Below are 24,832 nucleotides of genomic sequence, written 5' to 3' on the forward strand. Positions count from 1 at the left end.
CAGAGGAAGGAACCCTCCCAAACTCATACTATGAGGCCACCATCAACCTGATACCAAAACCAGACAAAGATACTACAAAAAAAGAAAGTTACAGACCAATATCACTGATGAATATAGATGCAAAAATGCTCAATTAAATACTAGCAAACAGAATCCAAGAACACATTAAAAGGATCATATACCATGATCAAGTGGGATTTATCCCAGGGATGCAAGCATTCTTCAATATACGCAAATCAATCAATGTGATACAGCATATTAACAAATTGAAGAATAAAAACCATATGATCATCTCAATAGATGCAGAAAAAGCTTTTGACAAAATTCAACACCCATTTATGATAAAAACTCTCCAGAAAGTGGGCACAGAGGGAACCTACCTCAACATAATAAAGGCCATATATGACAAATCCACAGGAAACATCAGTCTCAATGGTGAAAAACTAAAAGCATTTCCTCTAAGATCAGGAACAAGACAAGGATGTCCACTCTCACGACTATTATTCAACATAGTTTTGGAAGTCCTAGCCAAGGCAATCAGAGAAGAAAAAGAAATAAAAGGAATACAAATTGGAAAAGAAGAAGTAAAACTGTCACTGTTTGCAGATGACATGATAATATACGTAGAGAATCCTTAAGATGCCAACAGAAAACTACTAGAGCTAATCAATGAATTTGGTAAAGTTGCAGGATACAAAATTAATGCATTCCTATACACTAATGATGTAAAATCTGAAAGAGAAATAAAGGAAACACTCCCATTTACCATTGCAACAAAAAGAATAAAATACCTAGGAATAAACCCACCTAGGGAGACAAAAGACCTGTATGCAGAAAACTATAAGACACTGATGAAAGAAATTAAAGATGATACCAACAGATGGAGAGGTATACCATGTTCTTGGATTGGAAGAATTAACATTGTGAAAATGACTATACTATCCAAAGCAATCTACAGATTAAATGCAATCCCTATCAAATTACCAATGGCATTTTTCACAGAACTAGAACAAAAAATCTCAACATTTGTATGGTGACACAAAAGACCCCGAATAGCCAAAGCAGTCTTGAGGGAAAAAAACGGAGCTGGAGGAATCAGACTCCCTGACTTCAGACTATACTACAAAGCTACAGTAATCAAGACAATATGGTACTGGCACAAAAACAGAAACATAGATCAATGGAACAAGATAGAAAGCCCAGAGATAAACCCATGCACCTATGGTCAACTAGTCAATGCAAAGGAGGCAAGGATATACAATGGAGAAAAGACAGTCTCTTCAATAAGTGGTGCTGTGAAAACTGGACAGCTACATGTAAAAGAATGAAATTAGAACACTGCCTAACACCATACACAAAAGTAAACTCAAAATGGATTGGAGACCTAAATGTAAGACTGGACACTATAAAACTCTTAGAGGAAAATATAGGAAGAACACTCTTTGACATAAATCACGCAAGATCTTTTTTGATCCACCTCCTAGAGTAATGGAAATAAAAACAAAAATAAGCAAATGGGACCTAATGAAACGTAAAAGCTTTTGCACAGCAAAGGAAACCATAAACAAGATGAAAAGACAGCCTTCAGAATGGGAGAAAATATTTGCAAATGAATCAATGGACAAAGGATTAATCCCTGAGGTATATAAACAGCTCTTGCAGCTCAATATTAAAAAAACAAACAACACAATCCAAAAATAGGCAGAAAACCCTAATAGACATTTCTCCAAAGAAGACATACAGGTGGCCAAGAAGCAAATGAAAAGCTGTTCAACATCACTAATTATTAGAGAAATGCAAATCAAAACTACAATGAGGTGTCACCTCACACCAGTTAGAATGGGCATCATCAGAAAATCTACAAACAAAAAATGCTGGAGAGGGCATGGAGAAAAGGAAACCCTCCTGAACTGTTAGTGGGATTGTAAATTGATGCAGCCACTATGGAGAACAGTATGGAGGTCCCTTAAAAAACGAAAAACAGGATTACCATATGATCCAGCAATCCTGCTTCTGGGCATATACCCAGAGAAAACCATAATTCAGAAAGACACATGCACCCCGATGTTCATTGCAGCACTATTTACAATAGCCAGGTCATGGAAGCAATCTAAATGCCCATCGACAGACGAATGGATAAAGAAGTTGTGGTACATATATAAAATGGAATATTACTCAGCCATAAAAAGGAATGAAATTGGGTCATTTGTAGAGACGTGGATGGATCTAGAGACTGTCATACAGAGTGAAGTAAGTCAGAAAGAGAAAAACAAATATCGTATATTAATCCATATATGTGGAACCTAGGAAAATGGTACAGATGAATCGATTTGCAGGGCAGAAATTGAGAGACAGATGTAGAGAACAAAAGAATGGGCACCAAGGGGGGAAAGCGGCGGGGGTGGGGGTGGGGGTGGGATGAATTGGGCGATTGGGATTGACATGTATACACTGATGTGTATAAAATTGATGACTAATAAGAACCTACTGTATAAAAAAATAAAATTCAAGAATTCAATAAATAAATTAAAAGTCATTAACATTACTTCCTGCCAATTCTTCCTCTTTAGAATAATCTTAACCTCAACCCAAAGGGTAATACAGACTAACTGATGAGGGGAACATTAAAAGTTTCTCTGAAAAGTACCTACTGTTTCTTTTAGAAAAGGGACTCTAGAGCTGTTGGGTAGAATAACAATAACATTTTTTAAAAGTGTTCACCCGCTAGTGGTAATGCTGTTTTTTTCTCCCAGGCCTCATCGTCTTGGGCAGTTTTTGTAAGGACTCTGTCAGTCTGCTTTAAATTGGGGTCCTACAACTACTGAGTTGTGTTTGTCCCCACATTGGGAGAAAGTGTGGTAGGGCGGGTGGAGGAGGAAGAATTTCTCCTCTGTCTTCTTATTATCTCCAGCTGGGCCTAAGAATTAAACTGACATAAGACAGATAAACAGGAGAAAAGCATAAGCACTTTGTTAAATTTTACATGTACGTGGGAGTCCTCACAAAAGAATGAAGACCCAAAGAAACAGAGTTGAAGTGGACAAAGAAGTAAATTATGAAAGCGTGACAAGACAGAGGGGCTTGAGCTAGGGAAGTTAACGGTGGGAAAGTAACTAGGAAGGTACTGGCTAGTTTAACAAGGCTTATTTGTACAGATTTTTCTTGATCTCGACTCCCAGTCTCTGGTGATAACGAAGTTTGCTTTCCTTCTGTTATAGGGAGGACATCTTCCCAATGGGGGTTTTATCTTGCTTTCAGGAAGATAAAGGGGAGGTCAGAGTGCCCTTCTTATACCTGCTGTTTGTCGAGTGCCTTTAGCTCAAAATAATCCTTATGCCAAAGTGGCATTCTGGGGGGATGGCATATTCTGCCACCCTTCAGGGACATTGTTTACCATTAAGTATTCACCTGGCCCCCTGAGACTTAAGAACAGTTCCTGCTCTGCCCTGTGTTCCACTTTTTATCTGCTTAGCGAAATGGAGAAACATGGCTTCTTTTTTGTTCTGTTTTGCCTTTTAAGCTACTGCTTCCTCATCTACAAATGGGGATAATAATAGTTTATGTCTGGTAGAATTGTGAGCATTAAATGAAATGGGGCAAATAAAGTGATGTACTTGAACGGGCTCAGTAAATATTATTGTGGGTGAGGAAAAATAATTTTCCCTTTACCCTTCTAGGTTCTTGGCTGAGACACCCGTTATAAAAAGATTAATGGGAGAGAAACAACCAGAAATTTAATAACATGTGTGCCTCCTGTACACGTGGGAGATACCCTGGAAAAACAGCGTGACTCCAAAATGGCCCAAGCCACTACCTTAAATACGATTTCCAGCTAAAGATAAAACACTACTGGGGTAGGGTGAGGTGGGGGGAGTCATTTATGGGCGTTTATCAGGAAAAGCACAGTAAAGAAGGGTAAGGTGGTTATGCAGTTTTAAGTGGTTGCTTTCTGCATTGATAAGAGTTTCTAGAGATTTTGAGCCCTCCTCTTCCTGGTATTGGAGGAAGACCCCCTTACAAATGGAGATTTCTCTTTTAAATATGTCTCTTACGAAAGGGTGACTTCTCAGTTTCCAGAGCTTCACCTGTGTCTGCTGTTTCGTAAAAATAACCTGTTCAAAATAATATGTCAAAGAGGCATATTTTGGGATGATATATTTCGTTCCCCTTCATTATCTAAAACAGATAAAATGCGTTGCTGCTTTAGCTGCTCTCCTCCTTGTAGTTTGAAACGTTTGTTTAGAAGTAACCCAAATCAAGATAATCTGTTTTTAAGAATCGTCAAGAAAAAAAGAAGTCTTGGCTTGCATTGAAGACAATCTGAATTCTCCTGCAGCCAGAGTTGGCAGGGTTAAAGCGCTCCAGCCGAGAGGCCGTGCTGTTACCTTCCGGCAGCCCCATATGCAGATGCTGTTATATTAATTACAAAAGAAAACCTGATTAACTCGAAAGTCCTTTAACTGTCCGTGAGGCAGCTGCTCAAATCTGAAACAGATTTTCTTCCTCCCTCCTACCTTCAGTCTACAGTTTTTAATCTCTTCTTAAGAAAACTGCTAAAACTGCCTGGTAGGTCCTCAGAGCCCCTGGCTAATTCAGTCAGCTTTTGATCTGCCCTTATAGTAGTCCAGGGAGAGCTCGAGTAATTAAATTCACGTACAGTTTAAAATAAAAACAATCAGACCAACTGCCCATCCCCCTCAGTTATTTTTCTTTCAACAGTTAAAACCTGATGGAATCCTGGAATTTCAGAACTGGAAGGGGTGTTAAAGATGATCTAATCCAAGTCCCTTAGTTCACCGATGAGAAATCCAAGGCTGAGAGAAGCAAGTAGATTGCCAGTAAGTGGTGAAGCCCGGGATCAGAGCGTCTGCCCTCGGCTGGTGCTCTGCCCACTCCCTCGCTGCCCTCCTCCCTCACCAACGCATTTGCCGAGAGTAGCAAGGAGTGAAACGATCTCGTTTCAGCTTCATTTCTCTCCATGCTCTTGTTCAAATCTTGTAGACACATTGAAGAGCAATGAAAAAGCTAAAGATTGGTGGGAGAAGCAAAAGCCTTGGATAATGACGTTTTGAAAAACAGATGGCGATATCCATTTTGAAGACCTTTTCTCAGTCCAGTGGGTTGCATGCAGAACGCTAGCAGAGTGCGTGGAAACGAAAATTAGAACTGGTTTCGCTGTCAGCCCCCTCTCCCATTGCACTGGCCTATGGTTGTTAGACTCTAGCGGGTTTATTTATAAGTGACTATTTTTGTCACTACAGAGATGGGGGTGTGATAATTTGGACCAGATGAGTAATGGGGTATGTCCGCTGTGGTTTTGGCCAACGCAGCATGGTTTACTGGCTTTCCTATAGTTGACCCTGAGGTCTCAGAGGTGTTAAGATCTCTCCCTCTGGTCCTGAAAAATGGTTAGTTGGTTTTTGTTCTCAGTTACCTGCTCTCCCAGCAGCACCAGTCACAAAACTCATTTAAGCTTATTTTTATTATGGTTTTTATTTAGACTTATTTTTATAACTTTTGTTATAGGAGTTTGGACACCCGTCTGAGATCTGAGGAAGACTGGGAAAAGAGAAAGAACAGGAAGGGTAGATAAGAGTGAATCTAACTGGACTTCTCACTGCTCAGGCTGGGACTGTGGTCTGCAGGTGAATGGGGAGGTACTATTCTGTTGTCCACCTCTACTCTCCATGTTGAGATGAAGGAGGTTTTTAGGAATGACAGTTGCTCCTATGCTATTCATGGTACCGGACTGTTCATCATGCTACTGGACTTTTCTGAGTACTTAGTAGAACCACTTCTGGCTTTCTGTAGACAATTCTCCATGGTAAATGGATTCTTACACAAAGCAAGAAAGCGTATAACAAAGCACTAACTATTTTTTAGTCATTGTGTTGGGTGTTGAAGATACAGAGGGAAATATGATGGTTCTTCCTGCTTTTGGTAATTATAAACATACAACTAGAATAGTCTGTATAAGGGGAGCAAAATTTGCCATCTCAAAATGTGTCTCTGTGGTATGAAGATTACTTTAGGCTTCGTTGTTTTAAAGAAACAAAAGGCTCAGGAAGAGCTTTTATCTCCTGTGCCTTAACTGCCTAAAAGAATTTAGATAGAGGGTCTATCCTAGAAAGAGAGCTATCACCAGGGCTAGCTACAGTGTAATATGAACCAGGTGTAGTAGTCAGGGGAGGAACCTAGCAAGGCCTGTTTGGTCAAAGTCCTCTCTATGTCCCATTGTTTCTGGATGACCCAGCAAACATTTTACCAAACATTTACTCTTCATTCTTACTGTGGATTGCCTTGTTTCCCTTTGAAGACTGAGCCCCCTACCCCCTCTCCTTAGTCCAGGATGACATATGTATCTCATTTAACCCGTCTTTGGAATCGCATGTTCGGATTCCCCATGTGTACCTAATGAAATTTCATTTTCTCCTGGTAATCTGTCTCATGTCAATTTAATTCTTAGACCCAGCCAGAGGAAACTAAAAGGGTAGAGGAAAATTGTTTTTCCTCCCTGACAACTGTGGTAAGTGTTGTTTAGTTGTCAATAAGATATGAAGGGACTCAGGACTCACTACTTGCTAAGTGGTAGCACAGCAATTGGCTGTGTCCCCTTGCTTTTAGATTGTATCAGTGGGTCAAAAATTAGACCAGTGGTCTGGTGTTTTACTCTCGAGCTTAGTAAATACCTTGCACAGAATTGGGCACTCAGTTAACACTTTGCTTTCTCATCTCTGTCCCAGGAGAACAGATTTCCTGTTTCAGTGTCTCGTATTACTGGTTTACATGTGCTGGCCAGGTGATGTACTTATAGGCCGATGTGAAAGGAAGGGCTTAATGAAATTCATAAAGGGGGCTGGGTGAAAGCCAACTTCCTTAAATCTTTTGGTGGTGCCATTTGTGGGAGAGAAAAAGATTTGAGGATTTGAAATACTGAGTTTGAAGCAGGATAGGTAGAGTCTGAAGTAGGACAACCTCTTAAATGAATCAGGTCTCTCTTGCTTCAATTACATAAACGAAATGAATAGCTCATGGTTAAGTGACTAAAGCAAATACTGTTTCACTTGGTGCCACCCGAAATTTCAATTAAGATGTATGTATTTGGCTCGGAGATTGGACTTCTAACAGCCTAAGAACTGTGTGTCTGTGCCTTTCTGGACAAACACAAAGTTGCCTGAATCTTAGACTTGGGCAGGCACTGGCACTGAACAAGCTGGGGAGTGATCGAGTTCAGAATATGAGAGTTCTAGTCAACTAATTTCTGGTTCTTTTTCCCAAATAGATGTTCTCATACTTTAGGAAGACTTTTGTTTTCTCTCTTTTTTAAAAAAAAATTTAATTTATTTTTTATTTTCATTTATTTATTTTTGGCTGCATTGGGTCTTCGTTGCTGCATGTGGGCTTTCTCTAGCTGCAGTTAGCGGGGGCTACTCTTCATTGTGGCGCACGGGCTTCTCATTGTGGTGGCTTCTCTTGTTGCGGAGCATGGGCTCTACGCACGTGGGCTTCAGTAGTTGTGGCACGCAGGCTCAGTAGTTGTGGCTCGCGGGCTCTAGAGCACAGGCTCAGTAGTTGTGGCGCACGGGGTTAGTTGCTCTGAGGCATGTGGGATCTTCCCAGACCAGGGCTCGAACTCGTGTCACCTGCATTGGCAGGCAGATTCTTAATCACTGTGCCATCAGGGAAGTCCCTTGTTTTCTCTTGAGTATTATTTGATCTGTTTAGATGAGTATGGTGTCCTGAAAGGATATTTCTGAGATGGATCACATCTCTTCCTAGATTTGCCTGGATTTTATCCTAACAGGTAGTTCTTTCCCTTTGTCTTATTCAGGGTCTCATCCTCCATAAACTGAAAGAATGTGATTTGATTAGGAGATATTGATCTTAATTGAGCACCCAATGTTTTAAGAAAACAGATGACTTGGCAGCTGGGATGCTGTCACCAGCCATCAGTGAAATGAACCAGAAAAGATTCTAGAGCTTATACACACCTGAATAACATTTTATTTCAATACATGCGTACTTAAAGACTGGCTGATACATTTAGTTATAAAATATGTTATAAGTGAGGAAAATAAGCTAAAACTGCATGTGGTAGAGTCATTTTAAAGGGCCTTTGTATGTTCAAGTATTAGGTCTTGTGTCACAAGGAAGGTTTTCATTTTGACATATTCGGTTCTTGGATTCACATCCCAGTTAGTGTAGTCTTTTCTGGCTTTGTCAATTTAATGATCTTGTACTTGAGTCCTTGTAAACTCCTTAGGCTGTCCCTCCACTGGTTGAAAAATGAGAGGGGAGGGTAGATCAGGTCACTGCCACCTTTCTGGATAGAAACAACTGTTCTGGGAATGAGCCAGAGAGGGGAATCCTGTTTGATATTTGAGGAACCTTTTCTGACTGGGATGTTTTCCTGGTACCTCCTTCAGCCAAGAGCTTCCTAGAAATTTCTTTTCTAGGAGCCTGACATCCTAATGGGATCTCCCTGGAAGTCTCTCCCTACCCCTCCTCACTCTTCTCTCTGTACTCCTTTCTCCTTCTCCACCCTCCCCTTCCCCAACCAGGCCAGCTGAGCTGCATTTCCTTCCCACCTAAGGAAGAGAAGTACCTCCAGCAGATTGTGGACTGCCTCCCCTGCATCTTGATCCTCGGCCAGGACTGTAATGTCAAGTGCCAGCTGTTGAACCTGCTCTTGGGGGTGCAGGTGCTTCCCACCACCAAGCTGGGCAGTGAGGAGAACTGTAAGCTTCGGCGCCTCCGCTTCACCTATGGGACTCAGACTCGGGTCAGCCTGGCACTCCCTGGCCAGTATGAACTAGTGCACACGCTGGTTGCTCACCAGGGCAACTGGGACACCATCCCTGAGGAGGACCTGGAGGTCCAAGAGGACAGTGAGAATGCTGCCCATGTTTTAGCCGAACTGGAGGTGACGATGCACCATGCTCTCTTACAGGTACCAAACTCATACTTATATAGTTGCACAGATACATACCAGCTTTCCTTGTATTTGAGCTTTCTCAGAAAATAATTTGGCAATATGTACTCTGGGCTCTGAGCATCAGCTGATGCTCAGAGTCAAAGGAACATGATCTCGGAAGTTGAAAACCAGACAAGGCTGTAGCAGTGCCCATCGCTGCCTCTACTACCATGCTGCAAGGCCCTGGGCAATTTGCTTAATTCCTGTCTAAAATTGAAGGAATGTGTTAGTTGCATCTCAACTGTGCTTTGACAGAATTAGGATCAGGGTTAGAAATCCTTTTTTCATTTCTTAGCAGGAAGGTGTCGCTAGAATTGTCTCTAGCCATCCCTTTCTGAAAGGTGCAGATAAGATGGTTAATGTTCTTACTTGAGTTGAGAACAAGTGAAGAACTTTTGAAGTTTTCCTTAGACCTGCCATTATTTACTAAGTGAGACAGATCATGTCTCCTACTTTCTAAGGGACTTCAGAACTTGAGGACAGGTCTGGCTCAATGTAAGGAGATATGGAGATCCCGTCATCTGAAGAATATCTTTGCTTTTCTCAAAGATATTCTTCCAACTCCCAAACAGAACATAGGTCTTGCGGCATCTCCTAAAAGATCATATTGTCTATCTGGTATTCAGATCTCCATTTAGGAAGGACTCGTCTCTGTATAGCTAGGACTGGGCTACTGTATAGCTAGGACTGGGCTCTTTGATTAGGCCACATGGGGATGAGCAGAGGATGTGACTATGTTGGCGGTCAGGAGAATGGGGGGGATGGGCAGGGAAGGTGACTATGTCAGGGATCAGGAGCTGGTAGGAATAAAAGAATGCAGATGTGCTCAAAACAGAGCATCCATCACCTTGGTTAGCTGTGCCAGGAAGAAAGGGCTAGTTTGGCAGGACTAGGAGAACGGTTTCTTCTTCTCTTCACCTACCCCTGTTCTAGAAGACTTGATCTCAGTCAGTGAGTGAGTCCTTTGGTTGTGGCCTCGGCCTATGATCCTCTAGAAGTAGAAACTGTCATCTCATTTCCTTCCAGAGTCCAGATTTCTTTTATCTTGATAAATGCTAGAGGGGGCTATGTATACCAGCCAGCATTTCCTCTCAGCTCAGTTTCAGTGGTGGCTTTCCTCTGTGTTCAGACTGGGAGCGTGCACTGCTTATCTCCAGGACGATGTTAGAGTTCTTGGATAACTCTGACAGTGATCTTTGTTTATTGACTGAGCCTGCTCAGTTGACCCACAAACTTCTTCACAATTCATAAGTATTTGATCCATACATAATCTGTATAGTATTCTGCTCTGGTCTAGTTCCTTCAGTGTCCAATAGCTAGGTGGTTTTCAAACTTTTTTAGATTTTAATTCACTCTAAGAAATAACATTTTATTATCAGGACCCAGTACATATATACACACATACATTTGAAATAAAGTTTCATAAGACAATACTTTTACTTCTTGCAAAACACACTGATATTTTCTTCTCTATTCTGTTTGACTTCTTTTTTAAAAAAATGATGGTAGCAGCCCACTAAATTGATGATCTGACTTAATGTATTGTGACCTGCAACTTAAAAAACACTGTTAAATAGCTGAAATGACTGCTATTGGTTGGGTGGTGATTTTTCCTGTTCTTGCCTTTTGTAAAGTCTTGGAATGTGAACAAAGCCATCTGCAGGACAGGCACATTATCTGATTGATTTTTCTGTGTCCCTTCACTTTAGTGGTTTTAATTTTTAATGCTCATTTACTTTGGTCCCATGAATTGAGGCGATAAAGTAAAGTCACAGAAAAGAAAGTGAGAGCCATTTCCCAAGTGCATACCTGAGCACGTATCTTACTGGTGAGAGTTCCCATCGCTGCTCCAGGTATATGTAGTAAGTAAGCACTCAAACTGAGTTAACAGTTGAGGAGGCTACTTGGCTGGGAGGGAAGTTGAGACCCCTAATTAACTTTCTGTCTGCACAGTTGAAATATATATTCTCTTTCTTGAGAAATATTCTTCTCTTTTCTTGTGGAATTCTCCAGCCTCTCATTGTTCTGTTTCACGTGGTTTGTGAGGCTTCCTTAGCTAGTGTTTCTCCGGATCTGCTTTATTCTCCACTGGTTTTGATGTGGAAACAGCATTTCTAACTTTAGAATCCCTTGATGCTGAGCCTCAGAGGGGCCTTAGCAGCCTTTGGGGCCCTCAGGCCCTGCTCAGTCACTGTAGTCAGGCTCCTGTCTCCATTTAGTGTATCAGGGATGCTCAGCTTACTGCTGGGAGCATTTCCTAACTACCTTGAAGATTCTTTGTGCCAGTGAGAAAGATTTTTTTTTTTTAGCTCCAGTTATATTAGCTCTAAACAGCCAGGGCTGTGGCCAGGGAGTTAGCTCTAAACAGCCCTTCCATTTGGTTTGTAAAGGGAGTGGTAAAGAAAGGAAACATTTAGCTAAAGGAAACCAAGATTGAAATAGGGGAAGTGAGATGTTCATTTTTAACTGTCAAATTATTAAAACAGAATTTCCCCTTACCCTCTTATACAATGGTCATTCTTCTAATACGTTACTTTAAAGGCCTCATAAATTAGCCGTTTTCAGTTTGTTCTGGAATAGGCCAACTCACATGGTACCCGCATGGAATACCACAGTATTCCCGGCTTTTTAGCTCTGGGTCCCCTGAGATTCTCAGTTCATAATTCAATAATAGAGGAATACTATCAAGCTGTTAGTTTCTGAAACCTCATTTAGTGTTAAAACATAGTCATTTTCCAGTTGGCAACACATTTTGCCATTCACCATATTCACTAGTTCTGTCTTCATTTACATACTTCCCCTTCCTAACCTTCACCCCCTTTCTGGTACATACAGCACCTCCTTTTCTTTTTTGTTCCTTTTACAAGTCCAGTGGAACACAGCTGTCTGCCTTAGAGTTGCCTCAATCTGATGCGTGAGTGTGTATGTTTTTCCCTATGAACACCTCTAAGAAAAGGAATAAAAAGAAGCAGAGATGATTAAACTTCCTCAGCCTAAGATGGGATTCCTGCAGCCTAGCAGTGGCATTTCATTTTCTGTGGCAGTTTCATAGCTCTCAGTTTTCTGCTCTAATCATAGCCTGTTTATCCCTACCAGGTGTTTTCTGGCCCTCTGGACAAATGTACATGTCACCTGGCAGCCAGGCTGCCACACACTGTCATGGTTACTGGCTCATGGTGATGTCTGGTAGGGTGTATTTCAGGGAACTAAAGTAGACTAATGTTTCCAGGAAAGGTCTAATGACTTGCAAATAAACTTTTTTTTTTTTACTACTTTGAACTCTTAACCATTTGGAGTAGTAAAATTTTCTCTTTATAACCCTCAGTCAGTAGCCATCAATGGAAATAATCTGTTTGTAATTTCATACAGACATTGATATTTTTATTTTTTAATTTTTAAAAATTTAAAGTTTTTAATTTGATTTATAATTTTTTAGTTATTTACAGTGTTGTACAGCAAAGTGATTCAGTCATATATGTATATTTTTTCAAATTCTTTTCCATTATGGTTTACTACAGGATATTGAATATAGTTCTCTGTGCTATACAGTAGGAGCTTGTTATTTATCTGTGTTATATATAGTTGTTTGTATCTGCTAATCCCAAACTCCTAATTTATCCCTCCCCCACCCTCTTTCCCCCTTGGTGACCAGAAATTTGTTTTCTTTGTCTGTGAGTCTGTTTATGTTTCATAAATAAGTTCATCTGTGTCATATTTTAGATTCTACATGTAAGTGATATCATATGGTATTTATTTTTCTTACTTCACTTAGTATGATAATCTCTAGGTCCATCTGTGTTGCTGCAAATGGCATTATTTAGTTCTTTTTTATGGCTGAGTAGTAGTCCCTTGTGTATATATACCACATGTTCTTTATTCATCTGTCGATGGACACTTAGGTTGCTTCCATGTCTTGGCTATTGTAAATAGTGCTGCTATGAACATTGGGGTGCATGTATCTTTTCAAATTATAGTTTTCTTTGGATATATGCCCAGGAGTGGGATTGCTGGATCATATGGCAACTCTCTTTTCAGTTTTTTAAGGAACCTCCATACTGTTCTCCATAGTGGCTGTACTAATTTACATTCCCACCAACAGTGTAGGAGGGTTCTTTTTTTTCCACACTCTCTCCAGCATTTGTTATTTGTGGACTTTTTAATGATGGCCATTCTGACTGGTATGAGGTGGTACCTCATTACAGTTTTGTTTTGCTGTTGTGATCTATTTTATTCATTTATTTTTAAAAATTTTTATTTTATAAAATAAAATAAATTTTATTTTAGTATAGTTGATTTACAATGTTGTGTTACTTTCAGGTGTACAGCAAAGTGAATCAGTTATACATATATATCTCCACTCTTTTTTAGATTCTTTTCCCATATAGGTCATTACAGAGTAATGAGTAGAGTTCCCTGTGCTATATAGTAGGTCCTTATTAGTTATCTATTTTATATATAGTAGTGTATATATGTCAATCCCAGTCTCCCAACTTATCTCTCCCCCCTTTTTCCCCCACTGGTAACTATAAGTTTGTTTTCTATATCTGTGACTCTATTTCTGTTTTGTAAATAAGTTCAATTGTACCATTTTTTTAGATTCCACATATAAGTGATATCATGTGATACTTGTCTTTCTCTGTCTGACTTACTTCACTCAGTATGACAATCTCTAGGACTATCCATGTTGCTGCAAATGGCATTATTTTGTTCTTTTTTATGGCCGAGTAATATTCCATTATATATATGTTCCATATCTTCTTTATCCATTCCTCTGTTGCCTCCTTATAGTTTTGATTTGCATTTCTCTAATAATTAGTGATGTTGAGCATCTTTTCATCTGCCTATTGGCCATCTGTATGTCTTCTTTGGAAAAATATCTATTTAGATTTTCTGCCTTTTTTTTTTTTGCGGTACGCAGGCCTCTCACTGTTGTGTTCTCTCCCGTTGCGGAGCACAGGCTCCAGACGCGTAGGCTCAGCGGCCATGGCTCATGGGCCCAGCCGCTCCGCGGCATGTGGGATCTTCCTGGACCAGGGCATGAACCCGTGTCCCCTGCATCAGCAGGTGGACTCTCAACCACTGCACCACCAGGGAAGCCCTCTGCCCATTTTTTGATTGGGTTGTTTGTTTTTTTGTTATTGAGTTATACAAGCTGTCTGTATATTTTGGAAATTAAGCCCTTGTCAGTCACATCATTCGCAAATATTTTCTCTCAGTCCGTAGGTTGTCTTTCCATTTTGTTTATCCTTTCCTTTGCTGTGCAAAATCTTATAAGTTTGATTAGGTCCCATTTGTTTATTTTTGCTTTTATTTCTATTGCCTTGGGTGACTGACCTACCAGCTTTCCCAACACTACTTGCTGAAGAGACTGTCTTTTCTCCATTGTATACTCTTGCCTCCTTTGTCAGAAATTAATTGCCCGTAGGTGTGTGGGTTTATTTCTGGGCTCTCTATTCTGTTCTGTTGATCCATACAGACATTGTTAGTTTTAATTTATCAGCAGTTAATACTTTCATAACCCCAAATCAAAGTATCTTACTAAAAATCACAAATTTATGCAACATTTTAACCCCCAAATTTACTAAACATTGTTTGTGGCTAGAAAACTAGCTTCTCTCAATTTTTGTCTAGTTTTTAGTATTTGTTTTGGTGCCTTATGAAACTAAATTTATGCGTTGCTTACTTTTAGTTAGATACCGTGTCTTCTCTTGAATGTATCTAGATTGAAAGTTAACAGTTGACTGGTAAAAAGTTGGAAAGAAGCTTGGGTGACTATCTTCAAGGTAAGCAGATACTTTTGGGAGGAAAGAGTGATGGAATTAGGTCAAAGATGGCCATTTCTAAGGGAAAAGAAACAAAGTTGGGGTAATATGTATAAGAGAAATAATGCTATTCTAGAAACATAATTAAAGAAACCCTGATTTTATGGGGCAAAAAGAAAGGGGAACTAAAGTGATGTGTTAAAAAAGGATATGGGAAGTTCAGGCAAATGCTAAATTATAAGTTCCTTCTAGGCAGTAATTCTATGTTCTTTGAATTTAGCATCGCTCTTGCCTTTCCCCTAACACACACTAACATACATAGTGAAATATAACCGATACATTGCTCTTTGCCAAGAAACCTGGTAATACTTTTAATAGGTTAATTTTACCTATTAAGGATATATGTGGTTTAGAGGCAAGATTCTTTTTAAAATCCCTATGCTCACTGTAGTAGCCTTGATCCCTCTTAAAAAGAACAGCTTAAAGCTGAGGCTATATTTTCTCAATTCACCACCACTGATTCATTTTTGGCCTTCTAAGATTAGCTCTTTGGGGGAAAATCTGGCAAGAGATTATGGTCTTAGTCTTCCTCTCTTGTTTTCTCCCTTTTTTAAGGATCCTATCTACCTCTTTCCTGCACCAAATGGCATCCCTTTCTAGTTTCACTATCTCAAAGATCTGTTTGTGTTTCCCTTTCGGTAATGGATGGTGGCGGTAGGGAATCCTCCCTGATTCAGAGATGCAAAGGTTGAAAGTACTGTCAGCAGGCAGAAATTCTGTTATTCGGGCAATTAAAAATATTTTCTTTTTGACTTCTTTTGCAGCATTGTTTCATAGCAGAGCAGGGCTTTTACTTATAGCCAGCGTATACTTTTTAATATAGACAGTAGGACTGTTAGGGTCCCTGAAATCATCTTGTCCATCCTTTATTCTTCTTTCAGAACTTTCCTAACACCAGCCCAGACAGTTCCTGACACGGTGGACCTTCAGTTACTGTTTAAACACTGTCTTTGTAGTTAAGTGGGCCTGGACTTACATCCTGGCTTGGTTACTTAACTAACTGTGTGACTGTGGTGCTGGGGTGTCCCCCATTTGTAAAATAGAAGTAGTAATCTGTATCTTTTAGGACTGGTGTGAGGCTTAAATAAGAGACTAAGTGTAAAGCATCTAGAACAGTGTCAGGCACTTAGCAAGTCTCCCTTTGAATGAATTAATCAGCGTCCTTGAGAAGAGGATTTCCTATTCTCTCAGTCACCTGTCCCTTCCCTGACAGCCATCCATGGTGGGCCTCCTTCCTTTTGTCAAACTTAAGTCCTTCTGGTTCCAGCTTACTTAGAGTTATTCTGCTCTAGTGAGAAGCAAAGTTCTTCATAATTATTATGAAGTACTTTTATAATAAAATGAGAGATGTTATAAAAAGGTAAAAAATACAAAAGTTAAAGTTATAAAGTTAAAAGGTAAAGTTTCCCCTTCTTCCTTCTTCTCCATTCTACTATGGTCTCTCTTGATTGGGTCTAGTAAGTGATAAGAGAATAAAGCTTCACTTTCCTACTTTTATCTGTATATGTGGGTACCTGGATGTTTGAATATCCACAAGGTATTGAGTTGTCCAAAAAGTTTGTTTGGTTTTAAGTAAAAATAAAAGACACGTTTTTCATTTTCACCAAGAATTTTATGAAACAATGTAGTCCCTCCCCGAACGAACTTTTTGGCCAACCCAATAGCCCACACAGAGGCTGTTCAGTACATTCTTGTCAACTTGTCTGTTATCTCATTCATCACAGTATGAAATCAGATAGTTCTGATCCTTAAGGGCTTCATGCTTATGAGTTGAGACGCAGACCTAAAGCCTTTACTTTGGGGTGTTTGGGATTGTAAACATATTTCCACTTTTAGCATGATGGCCTCATGTTTTCTGTGGCTAGTTCAGGGCTTTGGTTGGGATTATGGTTTTTCCCAAGTCTTGTTATGGCCTCTGAGTTACCACTCCCTACTTTTTGCTAGGTAGGGAGATGAGCTTGTATCTGGTCTATGCTGACTGCTGGGGTGAAGCTCTGGGTTGACACAGCTGCTTGTGGCCTGTTATATTCTAGAAAGCAGCTCAGTCAGTCGCAGCTCCCCAATGGAGAGTGTTTGTACCAAGAGTAAAGGGATTTTCTACAGTGTAACAAGAAGAGGGAGTATTTGCCTTTATATGTAATTGACATTTAAGAGTGATAGTTCAGGGAACTGTATAAAAATGAGGAAAAATCAATCCTGTGTAAAAACAGATGGGAAAAACCTCCCATTGCCCTGTGAGAGTGGGCATGGGAGGAGAATTGATAGTGACGATAGGTAGAATACAGAGACAGGGATTGGAGTCGAGGCTGTGTCAGTTGCTGGGCAAGGGCAGGACTCTTATATAGTTATGTACTTCTCTTCTGTGTGATGTAATGAGGCTTCAGAACTATAGGGAAAACAAAGATATTTATGACCTACCTGAGTACGTGATCATCTTCTGTTTGAACCATCAGTTAAGATAATCATCCTTAGCTATCACTGAGTTTCAGTAATGTGCCATGAGCCACAGAGTAAGGAGTCCTCACCAGTAAGAGCCAACATTCTTAGGAAATGGTCAGGCTTCAGTGATTGAGCCATTTCTTCTTGGCACTTAAGGTAGTGTCATTTTACATAAAAAGCTTTTACATAAAAAACAAAACCAGAGAGGTAAATTCTGGTGTTTGCAGAGTAGCAATCTCTTTTCTATTACATTCTTTTAATCTTGCCAAGAAAATTGATGGTAATATATCAACTTATGTAGATTCGACAGATTTGTGCAGATGTATTCTAAAAGAGAAATCTCTTTAGGAATTTGCTGTGACTCAAAATGGGAATTATGGCATACTCTCATGACTCCCTGGGATTCTTCTTCCTTGATTGAGTTAGGAGCAAAATGCTTACTCACTGCTTCATTCTTGGAGTAGATGCAAATAGCAGTTCCAGATAAATGTGTGGGATATGGGTTAAAAATAGAAAATTTTATATAGGATGATTGAAAGTGGTTTTGAGCAAGTAGTAAAGGCATCATTTATTCATCCAGTAATTGCACATTTATTTATTTATTTACTATTACTGTTTTTTTGGTCACGCCAAGTAGCAGGTGGGATCTTAGTTCCCCGACCAGGGATCGAACCCACACCCCCTGCAGTGGAAGCACAGAGTCTTAACCACTGGACCACCAGGGAAGTCCAACTGCACATTTATTTATTGCATGCTCATTAAGAGCCAGACACTGTTCTAAGTGCCAGGAAGGAACACAGCCTTCCATGAAACAGTCTGAGGTCAGTCTTCCCTCTCAGGTGGCCATAATAGGACCCAGAACAGGGCTCATCCTCTCTGTGAATTTTTTTCACTCCCTGTCTCCAGGAGACAGTGATGGCTTCCCTTTTTGTTTATAACCGTCAGGCATGAGTCATCCCTTTGCCGTGAGTATTGCAGAATCACATATCACATTCCAGTCTAATTTGTACTGCTGCCAGGGTCTCAGCCAGCAGCTCTTTTTGCCTGTCTTCCAACAGTCTTGGTAGTCAGAACAGTGAGACCGACTGCACAAGTTAATTAACTGGGGAACGGAGAAGAGAGAGCATGGTACTTGTTTTCTATCCATTTTTGTTTAGTACAAGATGTATTTAGGAGTAGACAACTTCTTTCTAGGTGCCAATGTACCAGGCAGTACCTACCATCAGAATTCATTTTGGGGGAATTTTAAAAAATTGAAGTATAGTTGATATATAATATTATATGTTACAGGTATAAAACATAGTGATTCATAATTTTTAAAGGTTGTATTCCATTATAGTTATTATAAAATATGGGCTATATTCCCTGTATTGTACAATATATCCATGTAGCTTATTTATTTTATACATAGTAGTTTGTACCTCATAACCCCTATCTTGCCCCTCGCTCCTTCCCTCTCCCCACTGGTAGCCACTAGTTTGTTCTCTGTATCTGTGAGTCTGTTTCTTTTTTGTTATAGTCACTAGTTTGTTTTATTTTTTGGATTGCACATGTAAGTGACATCATACAGTATTTGTCTTTCTCTGACAAATTTCACTTAGCATAATGCTGTCCAAGTCCATCCATGTTACTGCAAACGGCCAAATTTTATTCTTTTTATGGCTGAGTAGTATTCCACTGTGTGTGTGTGTGTGTGTGTGTGTGTGTGTGTGTATATATATATGCCATATCTTCTTTATCCGCTGAATCCATTTTTTAAAAAATGAATTGGCAACTATGAGCAAATAAAGTCAACTGTCCCTTACGAAGGATATTGGTTCTACAAATGGACGTGGCAGCTTTGGCTGATGGTTGTGTTACACACACAAAATGGTCCTTTGAGGAAAACCTGGAAGCTTATTTTAGAATTTTAAGAAAATCCATCAAATAAACAAGCCGACAAAATTCTTCCTGAAAACTTTCTAAACAACACTTAACTTAGGTTTTGAATATTTAGGCTTTCTTCCCTTAATATTTCTATAATAAGTTTGATTGATTTATACCTTTAAAAAGATATTTACTTAAGTCAGAAGCAATTTTTAAAATATTTTTAAAAACCACTGTCATCTGTAATTATCTTGTTATAAATTTTCAGTTCTTGGGATTCTCTTCTAGCCTATCTAATTATTATATGTCATGAAAGTTTTGGCACTTAGGCAATTGCATGTGGTACTCTAAACCCTAAAAGTTCTTACTTACCCACTTTTTGAATGTGCCTCATGAAGTGACTGATACTCCAGCAGTGTGACTCAGTGTAGTGAAGGGGCTTGTTTTGAATAGCAGGGTGAGTGTCACACTAGTCTTCCAATCAGAAAACATTCCATGCAATTCGAGGCACACATGAAACAGCAGATTTCTTCTTGGCCTAGGCTTGGGTAGAAAGCACGTGGATTTATACAGTGTTTACTCAAATTACAAATGCTGAGATGGTAAAAGCACTTTTAGCTTCAGGGAGTTCAAAGTGGCCAGCCAAATGAAAGTTCTGTGACCTACCTGAGAATAAAATTTATGAGTTCTTTGTTGAGGAAGAAGGTGAGACCTTTGTGCTTTGCTGGAAATAGGAGAGCGCTCTCTCTCTCTCTCTCTCTCTCTCTCTCTCTCTCTCTCTCTCTGTCTCTCTGTCCTTCAACACACACACACACACACACACACACACACACACACACACACACACACACACACACACACACACTACAAGAAACAATAGGCTGGCATTTCCCAGCCCTTTCTTCCTTATCTGGAGGAGATCAAAAAGGAAAAGATCCCACGTTTTGATTTTTAAAAATCTTTCATCAATGATACCTATTGCTCAAAAAAGGAATAAAAACAGAGTATTAGTCTGAAAGAAAATAAACAAATTGCATATCTTAGATTTCAAATAAAGTAAATTTGCAACATCTGATAACTGTTAAGGACACAGACTTGAGCAGATTTGTGTTGAGTTCTTTCATAACTCTTTAAAATGTACTAGAATTTTGCAAAGGATTGATTTTGAGTCTGCAGACTTTGGAGCTGGTGTGCCTGCAATGGTGATATAGGCACAAGTCTCCAGGTCAACACTTAGGTCAACACTTAATTTCAGAGATTTGGAGGAACCTATGCATGGATGGAAATACATGCTCTTAAGTGCTTCAAGATCCTTAGGAAAGAAGTAGAACAATAAAAAGAAACTACTAGCTAGGGAAAGGACCTGTGGAAAGTTGTTTCTAAACCAAAGATCATTCTTGAAACTCACTTCAGGCGTTGGGTTTATCAGTTATGATTGGATTCATCGTACATAACAATCAGAAAAGTAGGGGCTTGCTTAAGCAAGACAGAGGTTACTTTTTTTCCCTCACATAAAAGAAGTCTAAAGCTAGGCAGTTGAGGGCTGGTGTGGCAGCTCTGTAGTCATCAGAGATCCAAGCTCCCTATTTCTTTTTTTTTTTTTTAATTTATTTATTTATTTATTTTTGGCTGCATTGGGTCCTCGTTGCTGCATGCAGGCTTTCCCCAGTTGCGGCTAGCGGGGGCCCCTCCTCGCTGTGGTGCATGGGCCTCTCATTGCAGTGGCCTTTCTTGTTGCGGAGCACAGGCTCTAGGCGCGCAGACCTCAGTAGCTGTGGCATGCGGGCTCAGTATTTGTGGCTCGTGGGCTCTAGAGCGCGGGCTCAGTAGTAGTGGTGCAAGGGCTTAGTTGCTCCGCGGCATGTGGGATCTTCCTGGACCAGGGCTTGAACCCGTGTGCCCTGCATTGGCAGGCGGATTCCCAACCACTGCACCACAGAGAAGTCCCCCTATTTCTTTTTGCTTCATCATCCTCAAGGCTGGCTTCTACTCTCACGTTTGCCCAAGGACTGCAGGATGATCACTGCTGCTCTGTCTGTCACATCTGTGCTCCAAGCAAGAAGGGCAAGTCCAGAGGGTGTACTTACTAGTAGAATCAACCCTTTAAAGAGCTTTCCTGTTGCCCCACCTATTATTGGCCACCCCTGTCTATAAAAGACATTGCCTTCCCAATAATGCAGAGGTTAAATATTGGATAGGCAAATCTTAATCTCTGCCAGACCAAGTGAACATGAGCGTAAAGGTATTACTAAGACTTAGGTGGCTAAGACTTTGGGATGCCTGCCAACTCCTAGAATAGGGCGGTAATGTTTGGCAGATCTAGCCTTTAGTTTGCTGCTTGATTGAACAAAGTTAAGGACTTACTCTGTACTAGGCACTGGAGTTATAGTAGTGAACAAGATAGACATGGTCCCTGTCCTCAAAGAGTTTATAGGCTAATGGGAAAGAATTAGGTTTTAAATAAATACATTTTAAATGTGTTGAACATTAAGAAAAGGAGAAGTAGAGAGTGCTAGGGATCGTGTAATAGGAAAGACTCCCGAGGGGTATGACACGATGTATACATTGAGATTTAAAGGACCTTGGGAATTAGCCATGTTAGAAAGATAGGGATGAGTTAGTCAGGTTAGAAAGAGGGGGAGGAATGTGCTAGGCAGATTCACTCCCAGTCTGTTAAGAGTTCTTTCTTCATCTACTATTTGTCTTATTTCTTCATCAGAGGGAATTAATGGGAGTTTCCAAAGCAACAAAAGGGACTAAATATTCTTTTTTATCTAAAATGGCTAAAAGAAAAAATGAAAATAAATAAAATGGCTAAAAGGACTGCCATCCTTTCTACTTATTTGTTTTTTCACTCTCTCTGGACGAGTGCCTGCCTGCATAGGCTGCACCAGGCAGTGTTGGTAACCAAGGAAGGAGGTGGACAAATGATTGGGGCATACCGAAGTTCAGTTGCCCCATCATAGATCTGGATTTTGGTCTCAGTGTGGGACTTTGGGGAGGCAAGGATTGGTTCTGACCCTGAAGTGCTGATATGACCCCCTTCCCCTTCTAGGAAGTGGACATTGTGGTAGCACCGTGCCAAGGCCTCCGGCCCACAGTGGATGTTCTGGGTGACTTGGTGAATGATTTCTTGCCTGTGATAACCTATGCACTCCACAAAGATGAACTCTCTGAAAGGGATGAGCAAGAGCTTCAGGAAATCCGAAAGTATTTCTCCTTTCCCGTATTCTTTTTCAAAATGCCGAAGCTGGGCTCGGAGATAATCAGCTCCTCCACCAGAAGAATGGAGAATGAAAGATCACCACTCCATCGCCAGCTAACTGACCTGGGCTATCTGAGCAGCAGTCACTGTAACTGTGGGAACCCCAGCCAGGACACCAAAGCTCAGAGCGTGTTGGTGGAGCAAAGTGAGAAGCTGAGACACTTGAACACATTTTCTCACCAGGTGCTACAGACTCACCTGGTGGACGCAGCCAAGGCCCTGAACCTGGTGCACTGCCGCTGCCTCGACATCTTTATTAACCAGGCCTTTGACATGCAGCGGGACCTGCAGATTACTCCCAAACGTCTAGAATATACACGAAAAAAGGAGAATGAGTTGTACGAATCACTGATGAATATTGCCAACCGAAAGCAGGAGGAAATGAAGGACATGATCGTTGAGACGCTTAACACCATGAAGGAGGAGCTTCTGGATGATGCTGCCAACATGGAGTTTAAAGGTAGGTCCTAGAGAACTTGGTAGGGCGCGGGGACTACAGCATCCTCTAACTCTTTTCCAGCTGGAAGTTGAGTACATTAATTCTGAAGCCCAAAGGAACCTCAGGATCACTCACCTACCCCGCTGTCATTAGCGGGAGCCCACCTTAAATCATTTAGCCAAGGTGGCCTCTCTTGTTCTGAGAGACCTTCCTGGAAGATTCCACCATCATTCCTTCCTAGGACTGTTAGTCCAGCTTTTGGTAGACTCATCCCAATAGTGCTCTTTAGTCTCCCGTTTATATCTGTATCCCCTTGGACTTGATAAAACTGGAGAAGAGCTGCTTGAAGAATGTCACTAAGTCATGCTTCAACCCTGGCTCCTTTGGCATGGCCCATGCTTCTTTGTCGGTTCTTTTTTGTGTGTCATGGTCTCATTTTCTTTTCAGGCTGCTCCTGAGACCTAACTCAGAAGGATTTCCCAGAGTAACGGTTTTAGCTTTTCTGGCGTTCCCATTCTTCATGAATGACTGTTAACAAAACTGGGCCAAATGCTTAGTCTGGTCTTTTGGTGTCTGAGGTTTAGATGCTACTGACTTTGTATACTGACTTCTGCATGAACATTAGCTCTACTACCTATTAATTAAAGTACGTGGTTTGCAAGTTACCCTTTAGGTTCTCAGTCATGGCTATGCATCCAAATAACCTGGGAGGCTTTTTGAAAATGTAGATGCTTGAGACCATTAAAGACCACTCCAGACCTGCTAATCAGCATTTCTGACATGGGACCTAGCAGCAGTTTTTTGTCTTTGTTTTTTTCTAAAACAACCTCCCTAGGTGGATTCTGCTTATTGCCATTTTCTAGATGAGGAAACTCAGGCTTAGACAGGTTAAGTACTTTGCTCAAGGTCACACAGCTGCTTAACAGTAGAGGCAGAATTTGAATCTAGACAGTCTGATTCCTGAGCCCATACTCTTTAATTTCCATGCTTTACTGCTTCTTAATCTGTTCCCAGTGACCGATGCTACCATCTTCCTGGGAACCAGCTTCAAAACCTCAGCATGGGGACTTCCCTGGCGGTACAGTGGTTAAGACTCTGCACTTCCAATGCAGGGGGCACGGGTTTGATCCCTGGTCGGGGAGCTAAGATCCCACGTGCTGCGCGGCTCGGCCAAATAAAAAAAATAAAAACAAAAAAAATTTTAAAAATAAAAAGTCTTAAACAAAAACCTCAGCATGGTCTTTAACTGTTTTCTTTCTCTTGTCCCCGTATCCAGTCAGTCGCCAAGTCCTGCTGAGTCTTCTTCCCTATTTCATATATACCTTTGCTTCTCTATTCCTTCCTCTTTAGTCTAACTGAACTATTGTTACCTGACTCATCTCACTGACATCTTTCTCTCCTTTCCCCAGTTCATCTTTATTGGCTCTATTTCTACAGACTGAGTTAAGACTCCTTTAGCCTAGTATTCAAGATCTTCCAAAGCCTAACCCTTTCCAACTTTCTCAGTCTTATTTCCCACTATGCACCTTCCTGTAATTTCTTTTTTGGTTGGTTTCAACTGCTTCCTGTCCTCTGTATGCTTCCTTTATTTTATTTTATTTTATTTTTTGCTTATGCCCTGCCCTAAACCTGAATCTCTTTTATTTGTGAATTTTCAAATCCTACCTACCCTTCAAGACCTCTTCCAAATAACATTTTTCATGAAGTTGTCTTTAATTTTCTTAGCTAATAATGATTGCAGTTCATCTGAACTCCCATAGAATTTCATCTGGAACTGAAATTTCTGGTATATTTCACTTTTTATCTTATTATTATAGTTGTTTATGTTCCTCTATCTTCTAAAATCCTAGAAATGAAGAACAGGATCTGGGTCTTTATTCATCACTGTATCCCTTGCAGCAAACAACAGAGTCTGTGTATAGTATATCTTTGGAGAATGAATGAGTGTGTGAGTGATGGTATATGTTTGTCACACTTACAGATACAAAGGAAATATACTTTAGCAAGCATAGCATGCTTGATTTCTT

At 40.4% G+C, this 24,832-nt stretch overlaps 1 protein-coding gene across 4 annotated transcripts in view; it reads left to right on the top strand.

Moving 5' to 3' along the window:
- Positions 1-24,832, top strand: part of DSTYK (dual serine/threonine and tyrosine protein kinase) — a 61,829-nt gene that overhangs the window by 14,486 nt on the left and 22,511 nt on the right. For all 4 annotated transcript variants that reach the window (XM_032644324.1, XM_032644333.1, XM_032644348.1 and 1 more), the window contains 2 exons: positions 8,562-8,950; positions 22,157-22,826. In XM_032644324.1, the coding sequence (XP_032500215.1) occupies positions 8,562-8,950; positions 22,157-22,826 (1,059 nt within the window). The remainder of the gene's footprint in view (positions 1-8,561; positions 8,951-22,156; positions 22,827-24,832) is intronic.

Source organism: Phocoena sinus, chromosome 1 (genome assembly GCF_008692025.1).
Source record: "Phocoena sinus isolate mPhoSin1 chromosome 1, mPhoSin1.pri, whole genome shotgun sequence".
NCBI classification, from domain to species: domain Eukaryota; kingdom Metazoa; phylum Chordata; class Mammalia; order Artiodactyla; family Phocoenidae; genus Phocoena; species Phocoena sinus.